Source organism: Eucyclogobius newberryi, unplaced genomic scaffold (assembly GCF_026437365.1).
Source record: "Eucyclogobius newberryi isolate DKJ021-1_F unplaced genomic scaffold, fEucNew1.0.hap1 SCAF_22, whole genome shotgun sequence".
NCBI classification, from domain to species: Eukaryota; Metazoa; Chordata; class Actinopteri; order Gobiiformes; family Gobiidae; genus Eucyclogobius; species Eucyclogobius newberryi.
Genome location: NW_027315857.1, coordinates 10132467 through 10158975, shown reverse-complemented (window position 1 = coordinate 10158975; position 26509 = coordinate 10132467). Strand labels below are relative to the sequence as shown.

General features: G+C 45.4%; 1 protein-coding gene across 6 annotated transcripts in view; it reads right to left on the bottom strand.

The window, feature by feature from the left end:
• Positions 1-26509, bottom strand: part of sorcs2 (sortilin-related VPS10 domain containing receptor 2) — a 350531-nt gene that overhangs the window by 4815 nt on the left and 319207 nt on the right. For all 6 annotated transcript variants that reach the window (XM_072458621.1, XM_072458622.1, XM_072458620.1 and 3 more), the window contains exons 11-23: positions 18117-18219; positions 13934-14010; positions 13770-13861; positions 11409-11516; positions 7419-7539; positions 7211-7344; positions 6756-6875; positions 6514-6685; positions 5247-5433; positions 4218-4351; positions 3942-4065; positions 3220-3332; positions 2820-2942 (exon numbers count right to left, since the gene is read on the bottom strand). In XM_072458621.1, the coding sequence (XP_072314722.1) occupies positions 2820-2942; positions 3220-3332; positions 3942-4065; positions 4218-4351; positions 5247-5433; positions 6514-6685; positions 6756-6875; positions 7211-7344; positions 7419-7539; positions 11409-11516; positions 13770-13861; positions 13934-14010; positions 18117-18219 (1608 nt within the window). The remainder of the gene's footprint in view (positions 1-2819; positions 2943-3219; positions 3333-3941; positions 4066-4217; positions 4352-5246; positions 5434-6513; positions 6686-6755; positions 6876-7210; positions 7345-7418; positions 7540-11408; positions 11517-13769; positions 13862-13933; positions 14011-18116; positions 18220-26509) is intronic.

Here is a 26509-nt window from a genome sequence, read left to right as displayed (position 1 = left end):
GATTTTGAGATCGGTGGGCCAAACGCACTAGGAGGAGTTTGTTAAAGTGTGAAGCGTAAAAATGTGGTCATTTTAGAGATTTAGCTGTTTTTCCATTTGTGACATATTTGCGGGTCCGCCACACAGAGACCGTATTACTTAGAATCAAAATATGGATACCTTTTGATGGCCCGCTTGTGTAGATGATTTTCCCCAAATATGAGTTTGTTCGGACAATCGCCCTAGGAGGAGTTTGTTAAAGTGTGAAGCGTAAAAATGTGGTGATTTGAGCGATTCTACGATTTTCCCATAAGGATAACATGGGATGTTTCTGTCATCGCTACGGTTACGCCGTACAAAATATGACTTTGGCTCTCATACTTGTATGATCAGGATGGCAAATTAGAATTTTGTTCAAAATATCATGTCATTTGGAAAAACTCTATTGTTTATAGGCCACTCTGAAGGCCAAATAGTCAGAATTCAGGGAAACGTTTGCGGCTCCGTCGCACAGAGACCGTAAAAGCTATCCTTAAAATTTGGATAACTTTAGATGCCCCACTTGTCTAGAGGACGTACACCGATTTTGAGGTTGGTGGGCAAAACGCACTAGGAGGGGTTCGTTAAAGTGTGAAACAGAAAAATGTGGATATTCAAGAGATTTGGTGGTTTTCCCATAGGGATAACATGGGAGGTTTATGTCATCGCTACGACTACGCCGTAAAAATTAAGGCATTTGTCTGATTGGCTTTTTTGATCGGGACGCCAAAATAGAATTTTGGGTGAAGTTTAGACAATTTTGGTAAAACTAATTTTTGACCTTCAATGTTAATTTAAAGGTCACTCTGTAGGGGGCGCTATCGCGGCCATTTCAATTTTGTCAGCCTAAACTGGTCCAAACTAGAAAGTTTAACAACTGATTCAAATTTGGTCCTAATCGGACTGGTTTTGATCAAATGGGAGCAATTTTTAGATCTGCAATATTCCAAAATAAGTTGTCCAACTTTGCGGCTGCGCCGCACACAGACCGTTAAAGGTATCTCAAAAAATTGAATAACTTTAGATGCCCCACTTGTCCAGAGGACGTCCGCCGATTTTGAAGTTGGTGGGCAAAACGCCCTAGGAGGAGTTCGTCAAAGTTTGACGTGAACAAAATGACTAACACAGCGTATTTTCATTTTCAAAGGAAGATGGCGGCCATAGGGTAAGTCTGGGGGCGTGGCCACAATGATTTTTTTTGTTCATCCTCACGAGAGGAATGCGTGTCCCGAATTTCGTAGCTTTACGCCAAAGTCTTCCATAGGCGCAATGTATTTTGACTTTTGTCGGTGGCGCTGTCGTGCCATTTTTTAACGAAAAAAAAAATGGCCCAGAAAAAATAAAATTTTTCGCCGATTCTGAATTTTGGGCAAAGTTTGGTGAGTTTTTGAGCATGTTCAGGGGGTCAAATTAGAGCTCAAAGCGCTGAAGAAGAACAAGAAAAATAATAAAAATAAAAATAATAATATTTTTAGCAAAAACAATATAGCCGTTTCCACTATAACAACAAATTATACATCGTTTGAAAGCTCTAAGCCTTCCCGATGCCGCCATGGGGTGGAATCATCATTACGAGCGCTTACGCGCTCGTCACTCCCTATTCCGTCGGGATGCCCCGCCCACTCCCCATAGACTTCCATTGATTTGAGCAGATACAAGCATGGCCCATGCCTGCGGCATGGATTTTCGCGTACGGGACGATGCCAGGAGGGTTTTTGGAGGAATGCAGCGCTTCGCGCTGCTGTTTTCAACAATTAGTGAATGGGCTACGCCCATTCACTAATTGTTGACTATTTCTGCCATAGCAGGAGTAAGTATGCATGATCCATGCCTTCGGCATGGGCTAGTTCACTGTACTTGCCAGGGGCGACGGGGTACCAAACATGCGGGCTTCGCCCGCATGTTTGGTCAGACAGTTGCAACGCTGCCTTCGGCAGCCCTCCGCCCTGCTGGGGCTCGGGCCTAAATATAATGATTTTACAGTCCAATCCTGTTTTATGCAATACTTCAACCCTACAAAAGACATTCCATCAACTTTATTTTTTTCTGTCTTAAATCTTAAAGGCGGTATGGATGATTTTTCTGCGATTTGAGAACGCAGGCGGAAGTGCGCATGCGCACTCCCCCGTGTGGACTGATACAACACACACGTGCGTTTGTTTATTAGCGCAACGGAGCGCATCGCATCTCTCGTCTCCCGTAGATTTCTGTCCACTTCTGCGTCAGCTCGAACTGTCTTTCTCCGTCTTCATTTTGCCCCGTACACTGAGGGAACTATATTATGATAGATCCATGCGCTTAGGCACGCGGAAACGTGGGGACGAGCCTGACGCGGCTGCAGGTGAGCTGTAGGTGCGTTTTATGATTGATACGTGGCAGGACAAATGATTTATCCACGCCACAAGGAAATATGATAAAAAATTTGCTGAAAAAAATCGTCCATACCACCTTTAAGATTGTGAACATTTACTGTATTTTCCGGACTATAAGTCGCACCTTTTTTCATAGTTTTGGCCGGGGTGCGACTTATACTTATATTGATATACTTAAACTCCGGAGCAACTTTTTATGTGATATTATTTGTTATTCTTACACTTGCAACCTTATTTCATACTCCACTGCAACTTATAGGTTTTTTTCTTCTCTAATATCCATTTTTTGGCTGGTGCGACTTAAAAAATACGGTACAGGCTTAGATTGCATCAACATCATCTGAATATTCATTGAGATAATACAACAAAAATAATGAGAAAGTAGATCGGAATAAAAAATCAAATAATGAGAGTTTGTTTTGTAAGTACCTTGTCTACAAATCTGCTGGTCTTGTCCGGCTGGTCGTCCAGTGGCAGGACATACAGGTCCGCAGAGGTGGGGAGACCAGGCTTCACCACTGTGACCAGGGACTCTTGTGGAACTCCCGTGATCTGGAGATGGAAAGTAAGCGGGAAAAAATGTATCGTTTAGCCACAGAACAGATATATTGTAAAAGCAGCTCTTAGGGTGAAATCAAGAGCGCTGTATGCTGTCTGCAACTAATTATAGAGCGTTTTAGCTAAAAAAAAAAAAGGAAAAGCTTTTATAGTTTTATTCAAAATACTGGGAAAAAACATAACATGTCTGCTTTACTAATAATGCATTTCAATATTGATGAAAATAAAGGCAAATAATGATAAAATGATAACATGCCAACTGTGATCCTACCCTGGAGAGTATTTTGGTGAGCACCTGGCCCACATCCTCCCTCCACTCGGGGATGTTGGGGTTGAAGCGGTCCAGGTTTCTGCTGAAGCTCAGAGGAATCACCTGGAAGTGGTCTGAGAAGAGAAGAGAACATTACAACTACAACCACAGCATGACGTGAAAGCTTTAGTGTATTTGTCATATACAGAACAGGTAGTTTGAAAAGCACATTGGAAATATGAGCAAAAAACAACACATAAGCAAACTATGGACCCAAGTTACAAAAAACTAAAAGTACCAAGTAACATGTTGACACTGAGACATAAAAGAGCTAAAAATATTGAGTTGCTGAAAAAATAAATGAATGTAAAGTGCTAGTTAAAGTTCAAAACGCATCAGAAAGGGTCATTTATGTTTTGGGCCCTGTTGTAACGTCTGCATTCATAAAGAAAACTTCATTTCAGAAAAAATAATGATGTTAGTAAATGTTTTTCAGTCATATGAATGTCAGATAAATCAGAAATATTAACAGGTTAAACTTTAAACCTAAATATCTCAGAACTACCCTGATCGCAGATAGAGCCTTATCATTCTAAACGGATGTGTCATGACTAAACCCAAAGACACATTGACATTTTCCATGTTTTCAGAAGCAGGTTGTTATTGGTTGGCATATTCAACAATAAGATTACAATCATGGGAAGCAACACAGTCATAAAGAGTCAAAAACACTGTCAAGTTACCAAAGACTCGGACAATCTTTGTGTCTTGAACCATGGATCGACCATTGGAGGCCTGGACGGTGACCGACACCTCCCCTGCCTCCAGGAAACGGGTCAGCATGCTGTCCTGGAGAGTCAGGGCGGGCTGCACAGAGGGAGGGAGAACAGAGAACAGCCAGAGTGAAGACAAGAGACATAGAAGTGCAGAGGAAATGTAGTCAAAGTAAAACTACAGATACAAGTTGACGCTGTTGCATTAGACGTGTGAAACATGCTGTGTGTGTTTTTTACCTTTACCTGCATGTTGTCTCCAATCCACCAGTAGAAGACGGTGAGATTGGCCTCAGCGGGGAGCACGACAGCAGACACATTGACCTCCTGGTTTACTCCTGCTATGGGCACCACCTCCAGATGCACCTCCTGCAGGGGGGCTGCAACAAACCGTCACATTCAGGCTACTTTTGCCAGGGAACGGAATAATGCTGTTTAACTGAAGAGAAATACATCATAACAAATCCCTTCTGTACATTGTTTTGTTTTTGTTGTTGACAAAATTATCAAAATGTATATGACAAGTTTGCATGTTTGGTAATTGTTTGCTGGGCTTGTGCCTATGGTAAATGTTTATTACAGTTGTACACTAGTAAAGAAGCATTTTGTGCCTAAAAGTTGAAAGAGTTAAAAAAGTAGTACTAAGTTCTAATATTTATCTATTGTATCAATGCACAATGGTCCATAAAAATACAGGTTATTTAAAAGTGGGATCATGTACATTCTATATACAATATTTAGACAAGCTTTAGCCCTTGTTTACATTATTACAACCAGGAAGTACATTTATAAACTTCAAAATTGTAAAACTAGGGAAAACTTAGTGCAGTTTTGACCAATTTAGTTATGTGTAGTCTAACCTGTCGAGTGCACTTTAATAGTCTTCATTAACGGGCCTGTGAATACGCAATTGGGAATGAATTGTTAGCTCCGCCCACCAATATAAATCCCCATATAAATCTCAGTTTGTCTCCATGCTGTACTCCGATCCCAAACCTACTTCTGTCACTGAGGCGTAAACCTGGGAAATCCAGTGAGTCCAGTATTTCCAAGTGGAAATTCCTGCTCTTCGAGCCTGTTTTTCTGAGACTGAGGTGGGATCAGGTGGGAGATTCCAAGACGACAACAGCCTAAACTGTCTGAGATAGTCATACGCAGTTGTTTCCACATGGCTCTCATCCAACATTGGATACATTTGTCTCTGGACATTGTTGAGTCTCATTCAACAAAATGCCATCACAAATATCTGCTTTTACAATAGAAGTATAGTTGTACCTGTGACCTGGATGTACATGGTGGTCTGGGCATGGCCGGCCATGTTCTCCGCCTTCACACTGACCCTGTAGACCCCAGGGTTCTCGTAGCGGTGCTGGATAGGCTCATCTGTCACAGTCAGGTTCTGGTAGATGGCCCTCACTCCATCCCCCAGATCCACCTGGTACTTAGTGCTGCTGGTGTCGCCCTGACCACACCATAGAATTGTCCAAAAACACTTATTTGAGGTTTTGAAACGATCAAAAAGACATGTTAATTGTAAAAGTACTTTAAGCAGGACCTAAAACATGGCTATAACTATTCTTCCTCACACACAGTATCATTGTTTGCTTCCAACATCTCACAGAGCTCTGTTCAATCCATCTTCAGTAAATGGAAAGCGTATGGCTACAAACCGACCAAGACATGGAGTCCACCAAAACCTACAGAGTGAACAAGGAGAGCATTGACCAGAGATGTAGCCAAGAGGCCCACGGTCACTCTGGAGGAGCCGCAGTGGACAGTGAATCTGACAGGACAACGATTAGTCCTGCACTACACACATCTGGTCTTTATGGAAGAACGGCAAGGAGAAAACCATTGTTGAGAAGCCATAAGCCATAAGAAGTGCTGTTTGCAGTTTGTCAGACGCCACATGGGGGACACAGCAAACATGGAGGTGCTGTGGCTGTGGGGACGCTTTTCACAGCAGGGACAGAGAAGCTGAGTTCATGAGAAGATGGATGGAGCCAAATACAGGGCAAACTTGCAAGAAAGTCTGCAAAAGCCTTGTGACCGAGACGGAGGTTCACCTTCAGCAGAAGTTTGTCATGATGTGACAAAACTACTTTTGCAAGGCCCTGTTTTTCATTCCTATAACATCAGATGAAACGGTTGCTCTGAACCAAAAATACTTTTTGTGCAGAGTTAGAGCATTGTCAATTCTAACCCTTTTAACAATAAGGCCCTTATTTTTTGGGCAACTTTGATTTGTGAATACATTTGTGACTTGACTGTACGACTGTATGTGGGCCGAAATGAAACGAGGCCCGGGGAGCTGACAGCTCTTCAAAAAGCTGATGTCACAGCTGCCTGTCACTCTCCAGCAGCCACATGCCCTTCACACATCACCCCCTCTGTCTTCAAACAATCCCTGACACCAGGACATCTTCCATGTCTCTGCAGTGACACTCCACTATTGAAAAGCCTTGTCTAGCCCAGACAAAACATTGAGTTGCTTTTTAGGTGGATGACTGAGGACATGTTACTAGTTCAATGAGTCACTAACCTGTTCTTGATGGACAATGAATGTGACGTCATCGCCAGGTGCCACCGCTAACATCTGCCCTTTAATGCCCAGTTGCAGTCCTTTAGGGGGCAGCAGAGGACACAGGTGCTGCTTGGAGCTCTGCTGTTTGTTTAGACCTCCTTCACAGGAATTAGAGATCACCTTCCTGTAACTAAAACAACATTTCAAACAGTTAGATTTATGTTAATAATGTAATGCTATGTTTGTGTGGCTAAACCAACCCAGTGCTGGACTCGTAGCTCCGTCCCAGGTGACAGTCGTCTGGAGGGGCATCAGGGTCGAACCAAAAATCAGCAAAACACCTGTGGCCTTCAGTCTGGGAGCGCTCAAAACCATAGTCACTGCAAACAGAAACATTTACACAAGTCTTATCTGTCACCAAAGTCACCAATGTAAACATAACCAACATCGAGATGGGAACAGTTTGCGTATAACAAATCCTGGCATGGCAAAATCAACACTATTTTCAATAAAAACTATATTCAATACATTTGAATTAGTCTTTTGTGTTTTTTGAAGTGCAAAATGTAAGTCATATTCAAGATAACTATAATGGCTTCAAATGTCAAGTTACCCTTAGTGAAGCAAATGGATGCTGGTCAAATTGAAAAGGATAGGTCCAAGGATTGACCCTTGAGGTACACCACATATATATCATCTGTAGTATGAGTCTCACCAGTTGAAGTCCCTCTCTGTGCACTGACATGGTTTAGTGCTCAGGGCCGACGTGTAGCTCTTCCCTTTGATACAGAAAGACGACTCCTTTCTCCTCCTGAAGCTCCTCTCCTGTCCCATGATGCACTTCTCCTCCTGCAATAACAATCGTCTGGTCATTCTTCTGTTATTTCCCTTGTTATATCATGCATTTGCTGATATTGTTTTACATGTAGGTCGGTCAGCTGCCAGGACTCGTAGTCTTCTTCCGTGCACTGTCGGGGGAACGACTGTCTGAAGTCCACTTTGACCAGCTCCCAGTCCGATCGGTAACTGATGTGGCCAAACACACTGCGGATCAGACAACAACAACATCTGTGAAAGGATCTATACAACACTAAACTGTTATTACAGCTGATATTTTCATGTTAATCACCTCTCCACGAGACTATACTTACTTAGTATTGCAATAAATAACAATAATACTACTACTAATACTAATTCAATAGAGATAAGTCACCAGAACAAGTTGGAGATCTTTCCTTCTTTACTTCCTTCCTTCCTTTTCTCCCTTTCCTTCTTTCCTCTCTTTCCTTCTTTGTTTCTTCTTTCCTTCCCTTTTTTTTTTTTTAAACCTATAACATGTTTTAATAAATCCAAATAAATGTACATATACTTTCATACTTTGGAAGATTCCATGCAAAGTACTAACATCTTTATTCCAACCCCCACAATAAACTTTCCATAGAACCTATTTAATCATAGTGACAGTCTGTTGCAGTGTCAGAATTCCAAACTTTGGAGAGAGGGCTAATCTTTCAGACCAGGGCAGCGCTGTCAGTGATGATACATAGAGCTCATATGTGTGTGTCCGTGTGTGCGAGAGGATTACTGCTCTCAGCATCTTATCTGAGCAACTGCAGGTCAGAGCGGAAGAGACTTATACGGCTCCTCCGTGGATTTGACACAGACGCACCTCAGGGTTACGCCCAAATGGATACATTATCTTTGCTTTCGGGTTGTTTGAATAGAAATTTATGTTAACCACTTTAACAAGGCTTGAATAATGGAAAGCTGCAAAAACTATGGATATGTTTTTCGTCAGACTCCACTAGATGGCAGCAAAGACTAACAATACAATAGCAAAGTTGTATCACTTTGTCAAAGTTTGTGTAGAAGAAAAGTGTTAACTAAGAAAACAAAAATCTATTTAACAGTGCCATGCAAAGTACACATTGAGAAGTTGCAGAATACTGAATACTTAAAATGTACTTTGTAACACAATCTAATACATTTATACTCTGCATTCTGAACTGTGCCTAAACCACACGATCTAATACCAACTGCAATGTATTATTTTGATTTTAGATAACTAACAGTATTGTGAGTACTGAGTAACTATACCGGAATCTAAGTTAGTATTGCGTATTTATGGCACATATATTTGGTTACTCCCCAAATAACATGTATGTGCAAATTATAACTTATTTCAAAAGATTCATCTATTGTTGCTCCTAAAAGTCATTATATTTTGGATCTCTTTACCCCAAGACGGTGTTAGAACTTGGATGGGAGCCCGCGGGAACACCAGGGGCCACAGTGGGCCAATGATATCCCTTAGTCGGCCCCAGGACAGCTGTAGCTTACCGCCACCAGGTGTTGAGTGAATAAATAATGCAGTGTAAAGCCTCTTTGAGTGTCCACAAAGTGCTATATAAATACAATGTAGTATTATCATCATTACAATGACAATATTGATCAATCTAATTAGATACTTTTTATTTTAAGTTAAGGAAATGTGTGTATTAAAGGTGCACTATGTTCTGGTAGAGGGCCTGTCCCCTATATGGAGATGCTTTTGCTTTGCCTTTGCCACCAGGCCAAGTTACAGGCCATGTCTGTGGAGAGGCGAGCCCGCTCAAAGTAAGAATACATGTTTTTGAGGTATTTTGTAGCAATAAAAAAAACTATAATTGAATAAGTTTAATACCATACTCTTAACAGCTCCATTAACTACAGCCAGTGTGCGACTCTAATGTACAAACCACCACACTTCATTAGATTCACACCAGTCAATAATCACTGTGCTTTATGAATCATTGTAACACGCCAATACATGCTAATGAAGCTAACGACCTGACAGTAAACCCTTTGGGCCAAGTGTATATAAAGATGTCTGATTGATGTGTAATATTTAGTACAAATGCATGAAGGGATGGGGTATCCAGAGAGCACTTTTGCATCAGCCTCTGCAGCAACATTAAGAGGACATGAAGTTTCCGAGGATGGAGAAAGAGGCGTGTTAGCCAAGTGAGGATGGAGAAAGAGGCGTGTTAGCCAAGTGAGGATGGAGAAAGAGGCGTGTTAGCCAAGTGAGGATGGAGAAGGGGCGTGTTAGCCAAGTGAGGATGGAGAAGGGGCGTGTTAGCCAAGTGAGGATGGAGAAAGAGGCGTGTTAGCCAAGTGAGAATGGAGAAAGAGGCGTGTTAGCCAAGTGAGAATGGAGAAAGAGGCGTGTTAGCCAAGTGAGAATGGAGAAAGAGGCGTGTTAGCCAAGTGAGAATGGAGAAAGAGGCGCGTTAGCCAAGTGAGGATGGAGAAAGAGGCGTGTTAGCCAAGTGAGGATGGAGAAGGGGCGTGTTAGCCAAGTGAGGATGGAGAAAGAGGCGTGTTAGTCAAGTGAGGATGGAGAAAGAGGCGTGTTAGCCAAGTGAGGATGGAGAAAGAGGCGTGTTAGCCAAGTGAGAATAGAGAAAGAGGCGTCTTAGCCAAGTGAGGATGGAGAAAGAGGCGCGTTAGCCAAGGCAGGATGGAGAAAGAGGCGTGTTAGCCAAGTGAGGATGGAGAAAGAGGCGTGTTAGCCAAGTGAGGATGGAGAAAGAGGCGTGTTAGCCAAGTGAGAATGGAGAAAGAGGCGTGTTGGCCAAGTGAGGATGGAGAAAGAGGCGTGTTAGCCAAGGAGGATGGAGAAAGAGGCGTGTTAGCCAAGTGAGGATGGAGAAAGAGGCGCGTTAGCCAAGGCAGGATGGAGAAAGAGACGTGTTAGCCAAGTGAGGATGGAGAAAGAGGCGTGTTAGCCAAGTGAGGATGGAGAAAGAGGCGTGTTAGCCAAATGAGAATGGAGAAAGAGGCGTGTTAGCCAAGTGAGAATGGAGAAAGAGGTGTGTTAGCCAAGTGAGAATGGAGAAAGAGGCGTGTTAGCCAAGTGAGAATGGAGAAAGAGGTGCGTTAGCCAAGTGAGGATGGAGAAAGAGGCACGTTAGCCAAGTGAGGATGGAGAAAGAGGCGTGTTAGCCAAGTGAGGATGGAGAAAGAGGCGTGTTAGCCAAGTGAGGATGGAGAAAGAGGCATGTTAGCCAAGTGAGGATGGAGAAAGAGGCGTGTTAGCCAAGTGTGACATGTGTGAATAAGTTCAGAGGAGCCCGCTGACCTTCCTGGAGGTGTTGAGCGAAGCCAGGAGCGAGGTACAAAACCAGCAGCAGACTATCGGGTTATGTAAGATTTACTTTTGTTTATTAAAAAAAAAAAAAATAATTATACAGTTAGCTGAATTGAGCTGTTTTAAAGCACAATCCACATATTATCTGCAGTTTTGTGGGTTTGTTGGAATAGAAATCAGCAGATACAGCAGTGAGACAACAGGGACTATTGGGATTTGTGCATTTGTACTCAGTAACTTGTATGTATTTTAAATGTACCTAATTACAATTATATGCCAAAAGTACAAGTGAAAGTACAAGTACAAATTAAAAAAATCTTCTCAATGTTTGTATTTAAAGTACACATTATGTCTTCGTCCTACTGGCAAAAGTGGAAATAACTGAGAAAGAAAAAAAAGAAAAAGCTAGCTATTTTGCAATGTGTATGTGAAGTAAAGTATTCACATGTAATGAACAGAAATGATCCAAATGAGTCTGGTTGATATGGCAACGACCTGTTCTTGCCGTTCTGACTTACTGACCACCATCAATTACTCAAAAAACACATTCATACTGGCAAGATGCATGAAGTGTCTTGCAACAACATTTATTACATTAAGATTGGAGCTAATACTGGACCAACTAAGTCTATAGTAGGACTCAAACTGGGCTCAAACAATTACCAAAAAAGTCCTAAAAAAAGTATGAAAGTAAAACTGCAATCGTCATGGCAAACATTACATTTAGGATTTTGTACATATGATTTTTTGGTCATTTGGAGTGTGTTTATGTTGTACTCACGTCATGACCAGCGTCTCGTCCCCGGGTTCGCTCAGGAGTCCGTCCACAAACACAGAAGTACTGGTGAAGTTATGCACCGTCCACGTCCGGCCTTCGTCGATACTGAACCTAGAAACGAGACAAGAAACCACACAATCTTTTAGTTAAGACTGAAGGAAGTGTCTGAGGAGCGGGAAGTCGAGGGTATTTGTAGATCTTTGTCTGGCACTGGCAACCGAAAAAACAAAAATCAGCTTGAAAATTGACCAAACTTCACCAAACAGCAGACATTTTTACACTTTTTACTATTAATTTTGCTTTTGCATTCATATATTTCACCATCTTATTTGTGACACTGACAAATAAATGTTGTTTTGGCTCTTGGCAATGTTTCTGCTCTGTTTATCTCCCCTAATACGCTTTAAGTGAAGTGAACTTTGAGAGAGAGCGCAGTTTAAAAGAGCATTCCTTAATCTAATAACGATCATTATAAAAGCACCAAAAGGTCTGGTAGCTCCACCTCTAAACTCTCCGACGCTGCTCAGAGGACCATTTATTGATTTAGTGAGGCGGGGGGGGTCTGTGAAGGACGAACCTCCGCGCAGACAGATGGCGCCCTGTCGGAAAGGTCGTTTGATTTGACGGAGTGATAAATGTCTTTCTTATCTGGGCTCGCTCATTATGTGTGGCTGCATTTGGTGAAGAGGGCGGATAAGATCGCACACGGGCTGGAGAGTGTGTGTGTGTGTGTGTGTGTGTGTGTGTGTGTGTGCGTGTGCGTGTGCGTGTGCGTGTGCGTGTGCGTGTGCGTGTGCGTGTGCGCGTGTGTGTGTGTGTGTGTCCAGTGAAGGGCAGTGATATGAAGGCTTATCATATGCCGAAGGACGGTTCTAAACTATATTAACGGGAATGTAATTAGTGTGTTATTGGATCAAACTTTTCTCAGAACAACCCTATCAATCTGACAGTTAGAATACGCTTAGCACATGCTGAAGTTGTTGTGTAAAGTGTCTTGCCCAGGGACACAACCACAGTAAGGTCAAGAAGAAAATAATGCGTGTTTCTGGATTTCAGGAAAGGAAACCCGACTTTAAACATTTGATTGCATAATTACTGGCTGTACGTTTCGAGAATGTCAAATTGTGAGAGCAAATCCAAAAGCTGCGGGGAAAAAAAATCATCTGTGGGGATCGTAAGATATGAAAACCGCCTCACTTTTGATAGGTTTCGTTTTAATTACGGCCGCAACAGAGCGGCAATTACTAAAAAAGTTGTCTGCTAATGGCTCTTTTCCTGTGGTTGGACTAGTACAGATGTTGAGAACTATTTTATTCAATATCTGCACCAATAAGGCCACTTCAATACGAAACGCTCACTTCTGAGAAAAGAAAACTGTCTGCAAAACCTGTGCGAGGATTTTAAAATATATAAAAAAATTAATTAAAAAAATCCGACCTACCGACCTGGAATTTTTCAATGTTACTGGAAACGCACACTTTATTTTTTTTTGGGCCTAAAAATCAGTAAAAAATCAGTAAAAATCAAATGCATGTATAATCAGATAACAAAATAATTAGTTCTGCTTTCGTGCCCAGGAGAAATCTGATTAACAACAACACCTGAAGTGTCAGATAATCGATGGATTTGGAACACAAAATACAATGGATTTTAAAATAATTGTCTCTTTCATTTTTGTCTTTGCCATATTAGTTTGCCCTTTCGTCGCACACTTTTGTTTGTCAAAACCGGCACAGGCGTGAATAATCATCAGATGTAGCTGTTTACATGGCATTTCAATCATCTGATAACTCCAGAAATAAGATCATCATCAGATTCTCTGTGTGCATGTAAACATAGCCACAGCCAAATATTGTTCATCATTTAGTGAGTCTGACGCTTGATGGAGATCACACTGGAGCTGGAAGATCAGATCTGATTTTCTAGCTCTGGTTTTATCCAATGAAATGTATAATTGCTACACTTGTGTTTCCCGCTGTTTCTAATTGTCATCCACAAGTGTAACATAAACAAGACGACTTTGAGGAATGACTTTAATTAATGAATCAGACGTTACAAGTTAGACCAGGGGTGTCCAAACTTTTTTCACCGAGGGTCGCATTTTGAAACTTGTGGCAAAAGGCCCCAAAAACCCTCAAAATGTTGAATTTTTGCATTTGTCATAGTTTTGATGCCTCCACACCTTTAATAAGAACATAATAGGAACATTAATATTAGGTTGCTATAACATCAAAATGCTTCAATCTCTCCAATTTTACAGTAAAAAGTACTACTTTTTGTTATTTGGACCAACAAAAATTGGTCTGAGGGCCGCATTTGGCCCCCGGGCCTTAGTTTGGACATGCCTGAGTTAGACGTTCTTACTTGAGGATCTTGAGTGGTATCGATGTGTCTTTGATGGCCACGATGACCCCTCCATGGTCCAGGTACAGGATGTGATGTTCTTCTTCAAACACCTGTAGAAACATTATGAGCGTTGTGCTAAAATGTCAGTATTTGGGGTGTTTTTGAATCATAAATGAGTGAACCTGTCTCCACGTCTTGCCACAGTCTGAGGTGATGTACATGTCCTCCTTGTACTCCACCAGTTTGGAGCCCAGATTCCCTAAAACGTTTCAGCAAAGTCAGAATCAACTAAATCAGAATCAGAAAGATCAACAGAAATAGAATAGAAAGTTAGAATGATTCTATTTCTCGAAGCCTCGAAGTCAGAATCAGAAAAATCAACTAAATCATAATCTGTAAAGTCAGAATCAGAAAAATCAACTAAATCATAATCTGTAAAGTCAGAATCAGAAAAAACAAAGTCAGAATTAAAAAAAACAAAGTCAAAATCAGAAAAACCAAAGTCAGAATCAGAAAAATCAAAGTCAGAATCAGAAAAAACAAAGTCAGAATCAGAAAAAACAAAGTCAGAATTAAAAAAAACAAAGTCAAAATCAGAAAAACCAAAGTCAGAATCAGAAAAATCAAAGTCAGAATCAGAAAAAACAAAGTCAGAATCAGAAAAAACAAAGTCAGAATTAAAAAAAACAAAGTCAAAATCAGAAAAACCAAAGTCAGAATCAGAAAAATCAAAGTCAGAATCAGAAAAAACAAAGTCAAAATCAGAAAAACCAAAGTCAGAATCAGAAAAATCAAAGTCAGAATCAGAAAAAACAAAGTCAGAATCAGAAAAAACAAAGTCAGAATCAGAAAAAACAAAGTCAGAATCAGAAAAATCAAAGTCAGAATCAGAAAAAACAAAGTCAGAATCAGAAAAAACAAAGTCAGAATCAGAAAAAACAAAGTCAGAATCAGAAAAAACAAAGTCAGAATCAGAAAAAACAAAGTCAGAATCAGAAAAAACAAAGTCAGAATTAGAAAAATCAACAAAATTAGAATCAGTCAAGTCAGAATTAACCAAGTAAAAATAATCTAAATCAACTAAATCAGAATCAACAAATTAACATTCTACATAATTAGACAATAAATAAATGGATAAATAAACAAAGCCAGAGTCAATCACATTAAAATCAGCCTCAGAATGAACAAAGCCTGGTTTCCATGTGGTAAAGACCAATCACAAGTCATTCTGGAAACACATTTTCACATTCCATAAGTGAAGACCTCTTTTATGAGATACAATAGTCTGTATGAAACATAAGGTCAAACAATCAGGGCTTGATTATAAACTGTGTATATAATATGTGAACGTTCTGAAGCAAAAGAGCTTCTTTCTCCTTGATTGTGTGACTTATGCAAAAGTTTTTAAATACAATAAGGAAAATGGTTAATCCAACTTTGTTGAACAGTTCAGTTTGAACTCTGTGACACAGAAGTTGTTATTATATCTCCAACAAGAATGTTGTTTTGTTAAACTTTTTTGGTTCATCTGTGTTTTACATGAGGCAAACAGCTCACAGAGATGGCATGGTGGCGTAGTGGTTAGGCTCTCAACAGTTTGCTTGTTCTCTTCATGTCATCAAACATATCCCTACCACTAATAACAATAGATTTTAATGCAATTAAATGCACTCTCAAAATTTAGATATTTGATTATTACAGCGCTGTTATTTTGCACAAAAATCTATTGTTATTAGTGGTAGGGATACACAAAATGACCTAAATTCAGAAAATGAATCTTAATTTGAGCAGTTTTGACCCATGGATCTATAGCTGCTGAAACGTTGCCTCTTCATTTGTAAATCAAAATTCCCCTTGTGAGTGAGACAGTGACTTTTCTCAATTACAGCCAGAAAGCATCCATAGAGCGCACTGTAAAAACAAACTTTTACTGGTGCTCGCTCCAGCAACTCTTGCTCTGATTGGTCAGAGCGGTCACATGGCGGTCACATGGTGGTCACATGGCGGTCACATGGCAGTCACATGATGGCGGTCACATGGCGGTCAAATGATGGCGGTCACATGGCGGTCAAATGATGGCGGTCACATGATGGCGGTCACATGGCAGTCACATGATGGCGGTCACATGGCGGTCAAATGATGGCGGTCACATGGCAGTCACATGATGGCGGTCACATGGCGGTCAAATGATGGCGGTCACATGGCGGTCAAATGATGGCGGTCAAATGATGGCGGTCACATGGCGGTCAAATGATGGCGGTCACATGATGGCGGTCACATGGCAGTCACATGATGACAGTCACATGATGGCAGTCACATGACGGTCACATGGCGGTCACATGATGGCGGTCACATGATGGCGGTCACATGGCAGTCACATGATGGCGGTCACATGATGGCGGTCACATGATGGCGGTCACATGATGGCGGTCACATGGCGGTCACATGATGGCGGTCACATGATGGCGGTCACATGATGGCGGACACATGATGGCGGTCACATGGCAGTCACATGATGGCGGTCACATGATGGCGGTCACATGATGGCGGTCACATGATGGCGGTCACATGGCGGTCACATGATGGCGGTCACATGATGGCGGTCACATGATGGCGGACACATGGCGGTCAAATGATGGCGGTCAAATGATGGCGGTCACATGGCGGTCAAATGATGGCGGTCACATGATGGCGGTCACATGGCAGTCACATGATGGCGGTCACATGGCGGTCAAATGATGGCGGTCACATGGCGGTCAAATGATGGCGGTCAAATGATGGCGGTCACATGGCGGTCAAATGATGGCGGTCACATGATGGCGGTCACATGGCAGTCACATGATGACAGTCACATGATGGCAGTCACATGACGGTCACATGGCGGTCACATGATGGCGGTCACATGATGGCGGTCACATGGCAGTCACATGATGGCGGTCACATGATGGCGGTCACATGATGGCGGTCACATGGCGGTCACATGATGGCGGTCACATGATGGCGGTCACATGATGGCGGACACATGATGGCGGTCACATGGCAGTCACATGATGGCGGTCACATGATGGCGGTCACATGATGGCGGTCACATGATGGCGGTCACATGGCGGTCACATGATGGCGGTCACATGATGGCGGTCACATGATGGCGGTCACATGGCAGTCACATGATGGCGGTCACATGATGGCGGTCACATGATGGCGGTCAAATGGCGGTCACATGATGGCGGTCACATGGCAGTCACATGATGGCGGTCACATGATGGCGGTCACATGATGGCGGTCACATGGCGGTCACATGGCAGTCAAATGATGGCGGTCACATGATGGCGGTCACATGGCAGTCACATGATGGCGGTCACATGATGGCGGTCACATGATGGCGGTCACATGGCGGTCACATGGCAGTCACATGATGGCGGTCACATGATGGCGGTCACATGATGGCGGTCACATGGCGGTCACATGATGGCGGTCACATGATGGCGGTCACATGATGGCGGACACATGATGGCGGTCACATGGCAGTCACATGATGGCGGTCACATGATGGCGGTCACATGATGGCGGTCACATGGCGGTCACATGATGGCGGTCACATGATGGCGGTCACATGGCAGTCACATGATGGCGGTCACATGATGGCGGTCACATGATGGCGGTCACATGGCGGTCACATGGCAGTCAAATGATGGCGGTCACATGGCGGTCACATGATGGCGGTCACATGGCGGTCACATGGCGGTCACATGATGGCGGTCACATGGCGGTCACATGGCGGTTAAAGGCCACTAAATGAGCGGGGCCCATTGACTTGAAGTGAGCGCCATTTTGAGGCTTGTTTTGACCAGTGTAGAAATATATTTTTATGCATTTTTGGACTGGTTACAAGATCATTTAAATGGAAATAAGAACTTTTTACCCCACTGACAAATAATTTGGCTTGATATAAGAAAAAAATAAACTCAAACAAGTCAGAAACACTATTAGTAAAGTAAAATAATCTAGATCTATGAAGTAAATATGATTTGACTAACTACTGAAATCAAGATTATTGTCTTGAATTCAAGTGATTTAATCTAGACATGTCTATAGGTCCATTGGTTCTGGAGAGTCTCAGTTGATTCATGCTGTTTGTGGTGTGGACTTTAGAGTGTGCAGAAGTTTGGTTTCCCATCTGTGAGTGACCGCGAGCAGTGAGTCAGAGTCTGCTCACTCGCCCTGGGTCACTTTACTTTGGCACTGGCTCAAAAACAAACACACAACAGTTCAATAAATAAAGTGCTTTTGGTCCCGCTGTTCCCCTAAGCTTGACTGACCAGGCTCTCAGTTATAATAACGCCTGTGTAAGATGTAGTGACCGACCTGCGCCCATGATGAGCCCGGGGGCGGAGTCTTTGGTGTGCACCGTCCCGGACACGTAGGGGTTATCGGCCCAGCGCAGGTGCAAGTGCAGGTGACAGTCAGGCTGCAGGCACAGACAGGAAACGGTTAGTTACAGACTGCAAAGTATCATCCGCTAGGTGTAAATAATGAGAAGAAGAAGAATGTCATTTAAAAGTTGAACGCTTCTAAGATTCTGTACTCAATTTGAAAAAGGAATACACTTGTAATACTGATGTTTTTAGTCCGTATAAGGTTCTAAGGGGTACACTGTAAGATATAGATGGATATAAGTTAAGATAAGTGCTTGGATTAAGTGGTATTTATCTTGATCTGAGTTTATTATGACTGTCTTAAAATATGAATATGTCTTGCTTCACTTCAAATGAGAAAAACACAAGCATTTTCTCACTTGGAAGGAGCAACAATTAAGCTACTATCTGATAGTAGGTAATACTATGTACTAGTTTTGCAATAATAATATAACAAGACCTACACCAATGTTTTGAAATGCATTGGAATTCCTTTATGACACATTTAACCTTGGCATTCAGGTTGTCAAAAGTAATTGTCAGATACTAATTGAATCAAAACTAGATACTTTGAACAAGAATTGATACAGAATAATAATAATCACAAACAGAAACAAGTATGTGGCCTTTCCAGAACTGTTTTAGAATGTTCTTGAGATTTAGCAGAACTAGCACACAATGCACTATTTGTGTTGACAATGTAAGTGTATTGTTTTAAAACTTAATCTAAATAAAAGCATTTTATAATTCTCATGTATCAAAATTGGTATCGAGTCACATATTTTCCTTAGTATCGAAATAAAGTTTGAAACACTTGGTATAAAGAGGTTTTCATTGATTTTTCTCCACTCAAATCAGAAGCAAAGACAAGACACAGGGTGAACGGGGTGAAGAGGGTGAAGAGGGTGAACAGGTGAACAGGGCGAACAGGGCGAACAGGGCGAACAGGGCGAACAGGTGAACAGGGTGAACAGGCTGAACAGGCTGAACAGGGCGAACAGGGCGAACAGGGCGAACAGGGCGAACAGGTGAACAGGGTGAACAGGCTGAACAGGCTGAACAGGGCGAACAGGGCGAACAGGGTGAACAGGGTGAACAGGGTGAACAGGGCGAACAGGGCGAACAGGGTGAAGAGGGTGAAGAGGGTGAACAGGGCGAACAGGGTGAACAGGTGAACAGGGTGAACAGGGCGAACAGGGTGAACAGGTGAACAGGGTGAACAGGCTGAACAGGGTGAACAGGCTGAACAGGTGAACAGGGTGAACAGGGCGAACAGGGTGAACAGGCTGAACAGGTGAACAGGTGAACAGGGTGAACAGGGTGAACAGGCTGAACAGGTGAACAGGTGAACAGGGTGAACAGGCTGAACAGGGTGAACAGGCTGAACAGGCGAACAGGGTGAACAGGTGAACAGGGTGAACAGGCTGAACAGGTGAACAGGTGAACAGGGTGAACAGGGCGAACAGGGCGAACAGGGTGAACAGGGTGAACGGGTGAACAGGGCGAACAGGGCGAACAGGGCGAACAGGTGAACAGGGTGAACAGGCTGAACAGGCTGAACAGGGCGAACAGGGCGAACAGGGTGAACAGGGTGAACAGGCTGAACAGGCTGAACAGGGTGAACAGGGCGAACAGGGCGAACAGGGTGAAGAGGGTGAAGAGGGTGAACAGGGCGAACAGGGCGAACAGGGCGAACAGGGTGAAGAGGGTGAACAGGGTGAACAGGGTGAACAGGGCGAACAGGTGAACAGGGTGAACAGGGCGAACAGGGCGAACAGGGTGAAGAGGGTGAACAGGGCGAACAGGGCGAACAGGGCGAACAGGGTGAAGAGGGTGAACAGGGTGAACAGGGCGAACAGGGCGAACAGGGTGAAGAGGGTGAAGAGGGTGAACAGGGCGAACAGGGTGAACAGGTGAACAGGGTGAACAGGGCGAACAGGGTGAACAGGTGAACAGGGTGAACAGGCTGAACAGGGTGAACAGGCTGAACAGGTGAACAGGGTGAACAGGGCGAACAGGGTGAACAGGCGAACAGGGTGAACAGGTGAACAGGGTGAACAGGCTGAACAGGTGAACAGGTGAACAGGGTGAACAGGGCGAACAGGGCGAACAGGGTGAACAGGGTGAACGGGTGAACAGGGTGAACAGGTGAACAGGTGAACAGGGTGAACAGGGCGAACAGGGCGAACAGGGCGAACAGGGTGAACAGGTGAACAGGTGAACAGGGTGAAAAGGTGAACAGGGTGAACAGGGTGAACAGGTGAACAGGTGAACAGGGTGAACAGGCTGAACAGGTGAACAGGGTGAACAGGGTGAACAGGTGAACAGGTGAACAGGGTGAACAGGGTGAACAGGCTGAACAGGTGAACAGGGCGAACAGGGTGAACAGGCTGAACAGGTGAACAGGTGAACAGGGTGAACAGGGCGAACAGGGTGAACAGGTGAACAGGGCGAACAGGGCGAACAGGGTGAACAGGTGAACAGGGCGAACAGGTGAACAGGGTGAACAGGGTGAACAGGGTGAACAGGTGAACAGGTGAACAGGTGAACAGGGTGAACAGGGTGAACAGGTGAACAGGGTGAACAGGGTGAACAGGTGAACAGGGTGAACAGGGTGAACAGGTGAACAGGGTGAACAGGGTGAACAGGTGAACAGGGTGAACAGGAGTTTACATACATAAATGTAAGAAAAACATGTATTACAAGTTTGACATCAGTGTTTTCATATATAAGGCATTTTGTGTGTGGAAACTGAAGGTCAGAAGAGGTCAAAGAGAAATATGTGATGTTCCAGGAGTGAGTGAGGAGAGTGAGTGAGGAGAGTGAGCGAGGAGAGTGAGTGAGGAGAGTGAGTGAGGAGAGTGAGTGAGTGAGTGAGGAGAGTGAGTGAGGAGAGTGAGCGAGGAGAGTGAGCGAGGAGAGTGAGTGAGGAGAGTGAGGAGAGTGAGTGAGTGAGTGAGTGAGGAGAGTGAGTGAGTGAGTGAGTGAGGAGAGTGAGTGAGTGAGTGAGTGAGTGAGGAGAGTGAGTGAGGAGAGTGAGTGAGTGAGTGAGGAGAGTGAGTGAGGAGAGTGAGTGAGGAGAGTGAGTGAGGAGAGTGAGCGAGGAGAGTGAGCGAGGAGAGTGAGTGAGGAGAGTGAGTGAGTGAGTGAGGAGAGTGAGTGAGTGAGTGAGGAGAGTGAGTGAGTGAGGAGAGTGAGTGAGGAGAGTGAGTGAGTGAGTGAGGAGAGTGAGTGAGTGAGTGAGTGAGTGAGGAGAGTGAGTGAGGAGAGTGAGTGAGGAGAGTGAGTGAGGAGAGTGAGTGAGTGAGTGAGTGAGGAGAGTGAGTGAGGAGAGTGAGTGAGGAGAGTGAGCGAGGAGAGTGAGCGAGGAGAGTGAGTGAGGAGAGTGAGTGAGTGAGTGAGGAGAGTGAGTGAGTGAGTGAGGAGAGTGAGTGAGGAGAGTGAGCGAGGAGAGTGAGCGAGGAGAGTGAGTGAGGAGAGTGAGTGAGTGAGTGAGTGAGGAGAGTGAGTGAGGAGAGTGAGTGAGTGAGTGAGTGAGGAGAGTGAGTGAGGAGAGTGAGTGAGGAGAGTGAGTGAGGAGAGTGAGTGAGTGAGTGAGGAGAGTGAGTGAGTGAGTGAGGAGAGTGAGTGAGGAGAGTGAGTGAGGAGAGTGAGTGAGGAGAGTGAGTGAGTGAGTGAGTGAGTGAGGAGAGTGAGTGAGGAGAGTGAGTGAGGAGAGTGAGCGAGGAGAGTGAGTGAGGAGAGTGAGTGAGGAGAGTGAGTGAGTGAGTGAGGAGAGTGAGTGAGGAGAGTGAGCGAGGAGAGTGAGCGAGGAGAGTGAGTGAGGAGAGTGAGGAGAGTGAGTGAGTGAGTGAGTGAGGAGAGTGAGTGAGTGAGTGAGGAGAGTGAGTGAGTGAGTGAGTGAGTGAGGAGAGTGAGTGAGGAGAGTGAGTGAGTGAGTGAGGAGAGTGAGTGAGGAGAGTGAGTGAGGAGAGTGAGTGAGGAGAGTGAGCGAGGAGAGTGAGCGAGGAGAGTGAGTGAGGAGAGTGAGTGAGTGAGTGAGGAGAGTGAGTGAGTGAGTGAGGAGAGTGAGTGAGTGAGGAGAGTGAGTGAGGAGAGTGAGTGAGTGAGTGAGGAGAGTGAGTGAGTGAGTGAGTGAGTGAGGAGAGTGAGTGAGGAGAGTGAGTGAGGAGAGTGAGTGAGGAGAGTGAGTGAGTGAGTGAGTGAGGAGAGTGAGTGAGGAGAGTGAGTGAGGAGAGTGAGCGAGGAGAGTGAGCGAGGAGAGTGAGTGAGGAGAGTGAGTGAGTGAGTGAGGAGAGTGAGTGAGTGAGTGAGGAGAGTGAGTGAGGAGAGTGAGCGAGGAGAGTGAGCGAGGAGAGTGAGTGAGGAGAGTGAGTGAGTGAGTGAGGAGAGTGAGTGAGTGAGTGAGGAGAGTGAGTGAGGAGAGTGAGCGAGGAGAGTGAGCGAGGAGAGTGAGTGAGGAGAGTGAGTGAGTGAGTGAGTGAGTGAGGAGAGTGAGTGAGGAGAGTGAGTGAGTGAGTGAGGAGAGTGAGTGAGGAGAGTGAGTGAGGAGAGTGAGTGAGGAGAGTGAGTGAGTGAGTGAGGAGAGTGAGTGAGTGAGTGAGGAGAGTGAGTGAGTGAGTGAGGAGAGTGAGTGAGGAGAGTGAGTGAGGAGAGTGAGTGAGGAGAGTGAGTGAGTGAGTGAGTGAGGAGAGTGAGTGAGGAGAGTGAGTGAGGAGAGTGAGTGAGTGAGGAGAGTGAGTGAGTGAGTGAGTGAGTGAGTGAGTGAGTGAGGAGAGTGAGTGAGTGAGGAGAGTGAGTGAGGAGAGTGAGTGAGGAGAGTGAGTGAGGAGAGTGAGTGAGGAGAGTGAGTGAGGAGAGTGAGTGAGGAGAGTGAGCGAGGAGAGTGAGCGAGGAGAGTGAGTGAGGAGAGTGAGTGAGGTGAGTGAGGAGAGTGAGTGAGTGAGTGAGTGAGTGAGGAGAGTGAGTGAGGAGAGTGAGTGAGGAGAGTGAGGAGAGTGAGTGAGTGAGTGAGTGAGTGAGGAGAGTGAGTGAGGAGAGTGAGTGAGTGAGGAGAGTGAGTGAGGAGAGTGAGTGAGGAGAGTGAGTGAGGAGAGTGAGTGAGTGAGGAGAGTGAGTGAGAAGAGTGAGTGAGGAGAGTGAGTGAGTGACTGAGTGAGGAGAGTGAGTGAGGAGAGTGAGTGAGGAGAGTGAGCGAGTGAGTGAGGAGAGTGAGCGAGTGAGTGAGTGAGGAGAGTGAGTGAGTGAGTGAGTGAGGAGAGTGAGTGAGTGAGGAGAGTGAGTGAGGAGAGTGAGTGAGGAGAGTGAGTGAGTGAGTGAGGAGAGTGAGTGAGGAGAGTGAGTGAGGAGAGTGAGTGAGGAGAGTGAGTGAGCGAGTGAGTGAGGTGAGTGAGGAGAGTGAGTGAGTGAGTGAGTGAGGAGAGTGAGTGAGTGAGGAGAGTGAGTGAGGAGAGTGAGTGAGGAGAGTGAGCGAGTGAGTGAGGAGAGTGAGCGAGTGAGTGAGGAGAGTGAGTGAGTGAGTGAGTGAGGAGAGTGAGTGAGTGAGTGAGGAGAGTGAGTGAGGAGAGTGAGTGAGGAGAGTGAGTAAGGAGAGTGAGTGAGGAGAGTGAGTGAGGAGAGTGAGTGAGTGAGTGAGTGAGTGAGTGAGGAGAGTGAGTGAGTGAGTGAGTGAGTGAGGAGAGTGAGTGAGGAGAGTGAGTGAGGAGAGTGAGTGAGGAGAGTGAGTGAGGAGAGTGAGTGAGTGAGTGAGGAGAGTGAGTGAGTGAGTGAGGAGAGTGAGCGAGGAGAGTGAGTGAGGAGAGTGAGTGAGTGAGGAGAGTGAGTGAGAAGAGTGAGTGAGGAGAGTGAGTGAGTGACTGAGTGAGGAGAGTGAGTGAGGAGAGTGAGTGAGGAGAGTGAGCGAGTGAGTGAGGAGAGTGAGCGAGTGAGTGAGTGAGTGAGGAGAGTGAGTGAGTGAGGAGAGTGAGTGAGTGAGGAGAGTGAGTGAGGAGAGTGAGTGAGTGAGTGAGGAGGGTGAGTGAGGAGAGTGAGTGAGGAGAGTGAGTGAGGAGAGTGAGTGAGGAGAGTGAGTGAGCGAGTGAGTGAGTGAGTGAGTGAGGAGAGTGAGTGAGTGAGTGAGTGAGGAGAGTGGGTGAGGAGAGTGAGTGAGGAGAGTGAGCGAGTGAGTGAGGAGAGTGAGCGAGTGAGTGAGGAGAGTGAGCGAGTGAGTGAGGAGAGTGAGCGAGTGAGTGAGTGAGGAGAGTGAGTGAGTGAGTGAGTGAGGAGAGTGAGTGAGGAGAGTGAGTGAGGAGAGTGAGTAAGGAGAGTGAGTGAGTGAGGAGAGTGAGTGAGTGAGTGAGTGAGGAGAGTGAGTGAGTGAGTGAGTGAGTGAGGAGAGTGAGTGAGGAGAGTGAGTGAGTGAGGAGAGTGAGTGAGGAGAGTGAGTGAGTGAGTGAGGAGAGTGAGTGAGTGAGGAGAGTGAGCGAGTGAGGAGAGTGAGTGAGGAGAGTGAGTGAGTGAGTGAGGAGAGTGAGTGAGTGAGGAGAGTGAGCGAGGAGAGTGAGCGAGGAGAGTGAGCGAGGAGAGTGAGTGAGGAGAGTGAGCGTGGAGAGTGAGTGAGGAGAGTGAGTGAGGAGAGTGAGTGAGGAGAGTGAGCGAGGAGAGTGAGTGAGGAGAGTGAGTGAGTGAGTGAGGAGAGTGAGTGAGTGAGTGAGGAGAGTGAGTGAGTGAGTGAGTGAGTGAGGAGAGTGAGCGAGTGAGTGAGTGAGGAGAGTGAGTGAGTGAGTGAGGAGAGTGAGTGAGTGAGGAGAGTGAGTGAGGAGAGTGAGTGAGGAGAGTGAGTGAGTGAGTGAGGAGAGTGAGTGAGGAGAGTGAGTGAGGAGAGTGAGTGAGGAGAGTGAGTGAGCGAGTGAGTGAGGTGAGTGAGGAGAGTGAGTGAGTGAGTGAGTGAGTGAGGAGAGTGAGTGAGTGAGGAGAGTGAGTGAGGAGAGTGAGTGAGGAGAGTGAGCGAGTGAGTGAGGAGAGTGAGCGAGTGAGTGAGGAGAGTGAGTGAGTGAGTGAGTGAGTGAGGAGAGTGAGTGAGTGAGTGAGGAGAGTGAGTGAGGAGAGTGAGTGAGGAGAGTGAGTAAGGAGAGTGAGTGAGGAGAGTGAGTGAGGAGAGTGAGTGAGTGAGTGAGTGAGTGAGGAGAGTGAGTGAGTGAGTGAGTGAGTGAGGAGAGTGAGTGAGGAGAGTGAGTGAGGAGAGTGAGTGAGGAGAGTGAGTGAGTGAGTGAGGAGAGTGAGTGAGTGAGTGAGGAGAGTGAGCGAGGAGAGTGAGTGAGGAGAGTGAGTGAGTGAGGAGAGTGAGTGAGAAGAGTGAGTGAGGAGAGTGAGTGAGTGACTGAGTGAGGAGAGTGAGTGAGGAGAGTGAGTGAGGAGAGTGAGCGAGTGAGTGAGGAGAGTGAGCGAGTGAGTGAGTGAGTGAGGAGAGTGAGTGAGTGAGGAGAGTGAGTGAGTGAGGAGAGTGAGTGAGGAGAGTGAGTGAGTGAGTGAGGAGAGTGAGTGAGGAGAGTGAGTGAGGAGAGTGAGTGAGGAGAGTGAGTGAGGAGAGTGAGTGAGCGAGTGAGTGAGGTGAGTGAGGAGAGTGAGTGAGTGAGTGAGTGAGTGAGGAGAGTGGGTGAGGAGAGTGAGTGAGGAGAGTGAGCGAGTGAGTGAGGAGAGTGAGCGAGTGAGTGAGGAGAGTGAGCGAGTGAGTGAGGAGAGTGAGCGAGTGAGTGAGTGAGGAGAGTGAGTGAGTGAGTGAGGAGAGTGAGTGAGGAGAGTGAGTGAGGAGAGTGAGTAAGGAGAGTGAGTGAGTGAGGAGAGTGAGTGAGTGAGTGAGTGAGGAGAGTGAGTGAGTGAGTGAGTGAGTGAGGAGAGTGAGTGAGGAGAGTGAGTGAGTGAGGAGAGTGAGTGAGGAGAGTGAGTGAGTGAGTGAGGAGAGTGAGTGAGTGAGTGAGGAGAGTGAGCGAGTGAGGAGAGTGAGTGAGGAGAGTGAGTGAGTGAGTGAGGAGAGTGAGTGAGTGAGGAGAGTGAGCGAGGAGAGTGAGCGAGGAGAGTGAGCGAGGAGAGTGAGTGAGGAGAGTGAGCGTGGAGAGTGAGTGAGGAGAGTGAGTGAGGAGAGTGAGTGAGGAGCGTGAGCGAGGAGAGTGAGTGAGGAGAGTGAGTGAGTGAGTGAGGAGAGTGAGTGAGTGAGTGAGGAGAGTGAGTGAGTGAGTGAGTGAGGAGAGTGAGTGAGGAGAGTGAGTGAGGAGAGTGAGTGAGTGAGTGAGTGAGTGAGTGAGGAGAGTGGGCGAGGAGAGTGAGTGAGGAGAGTGAGCGTGGAGAGCGAGTGAGGAGAGCGAGTGA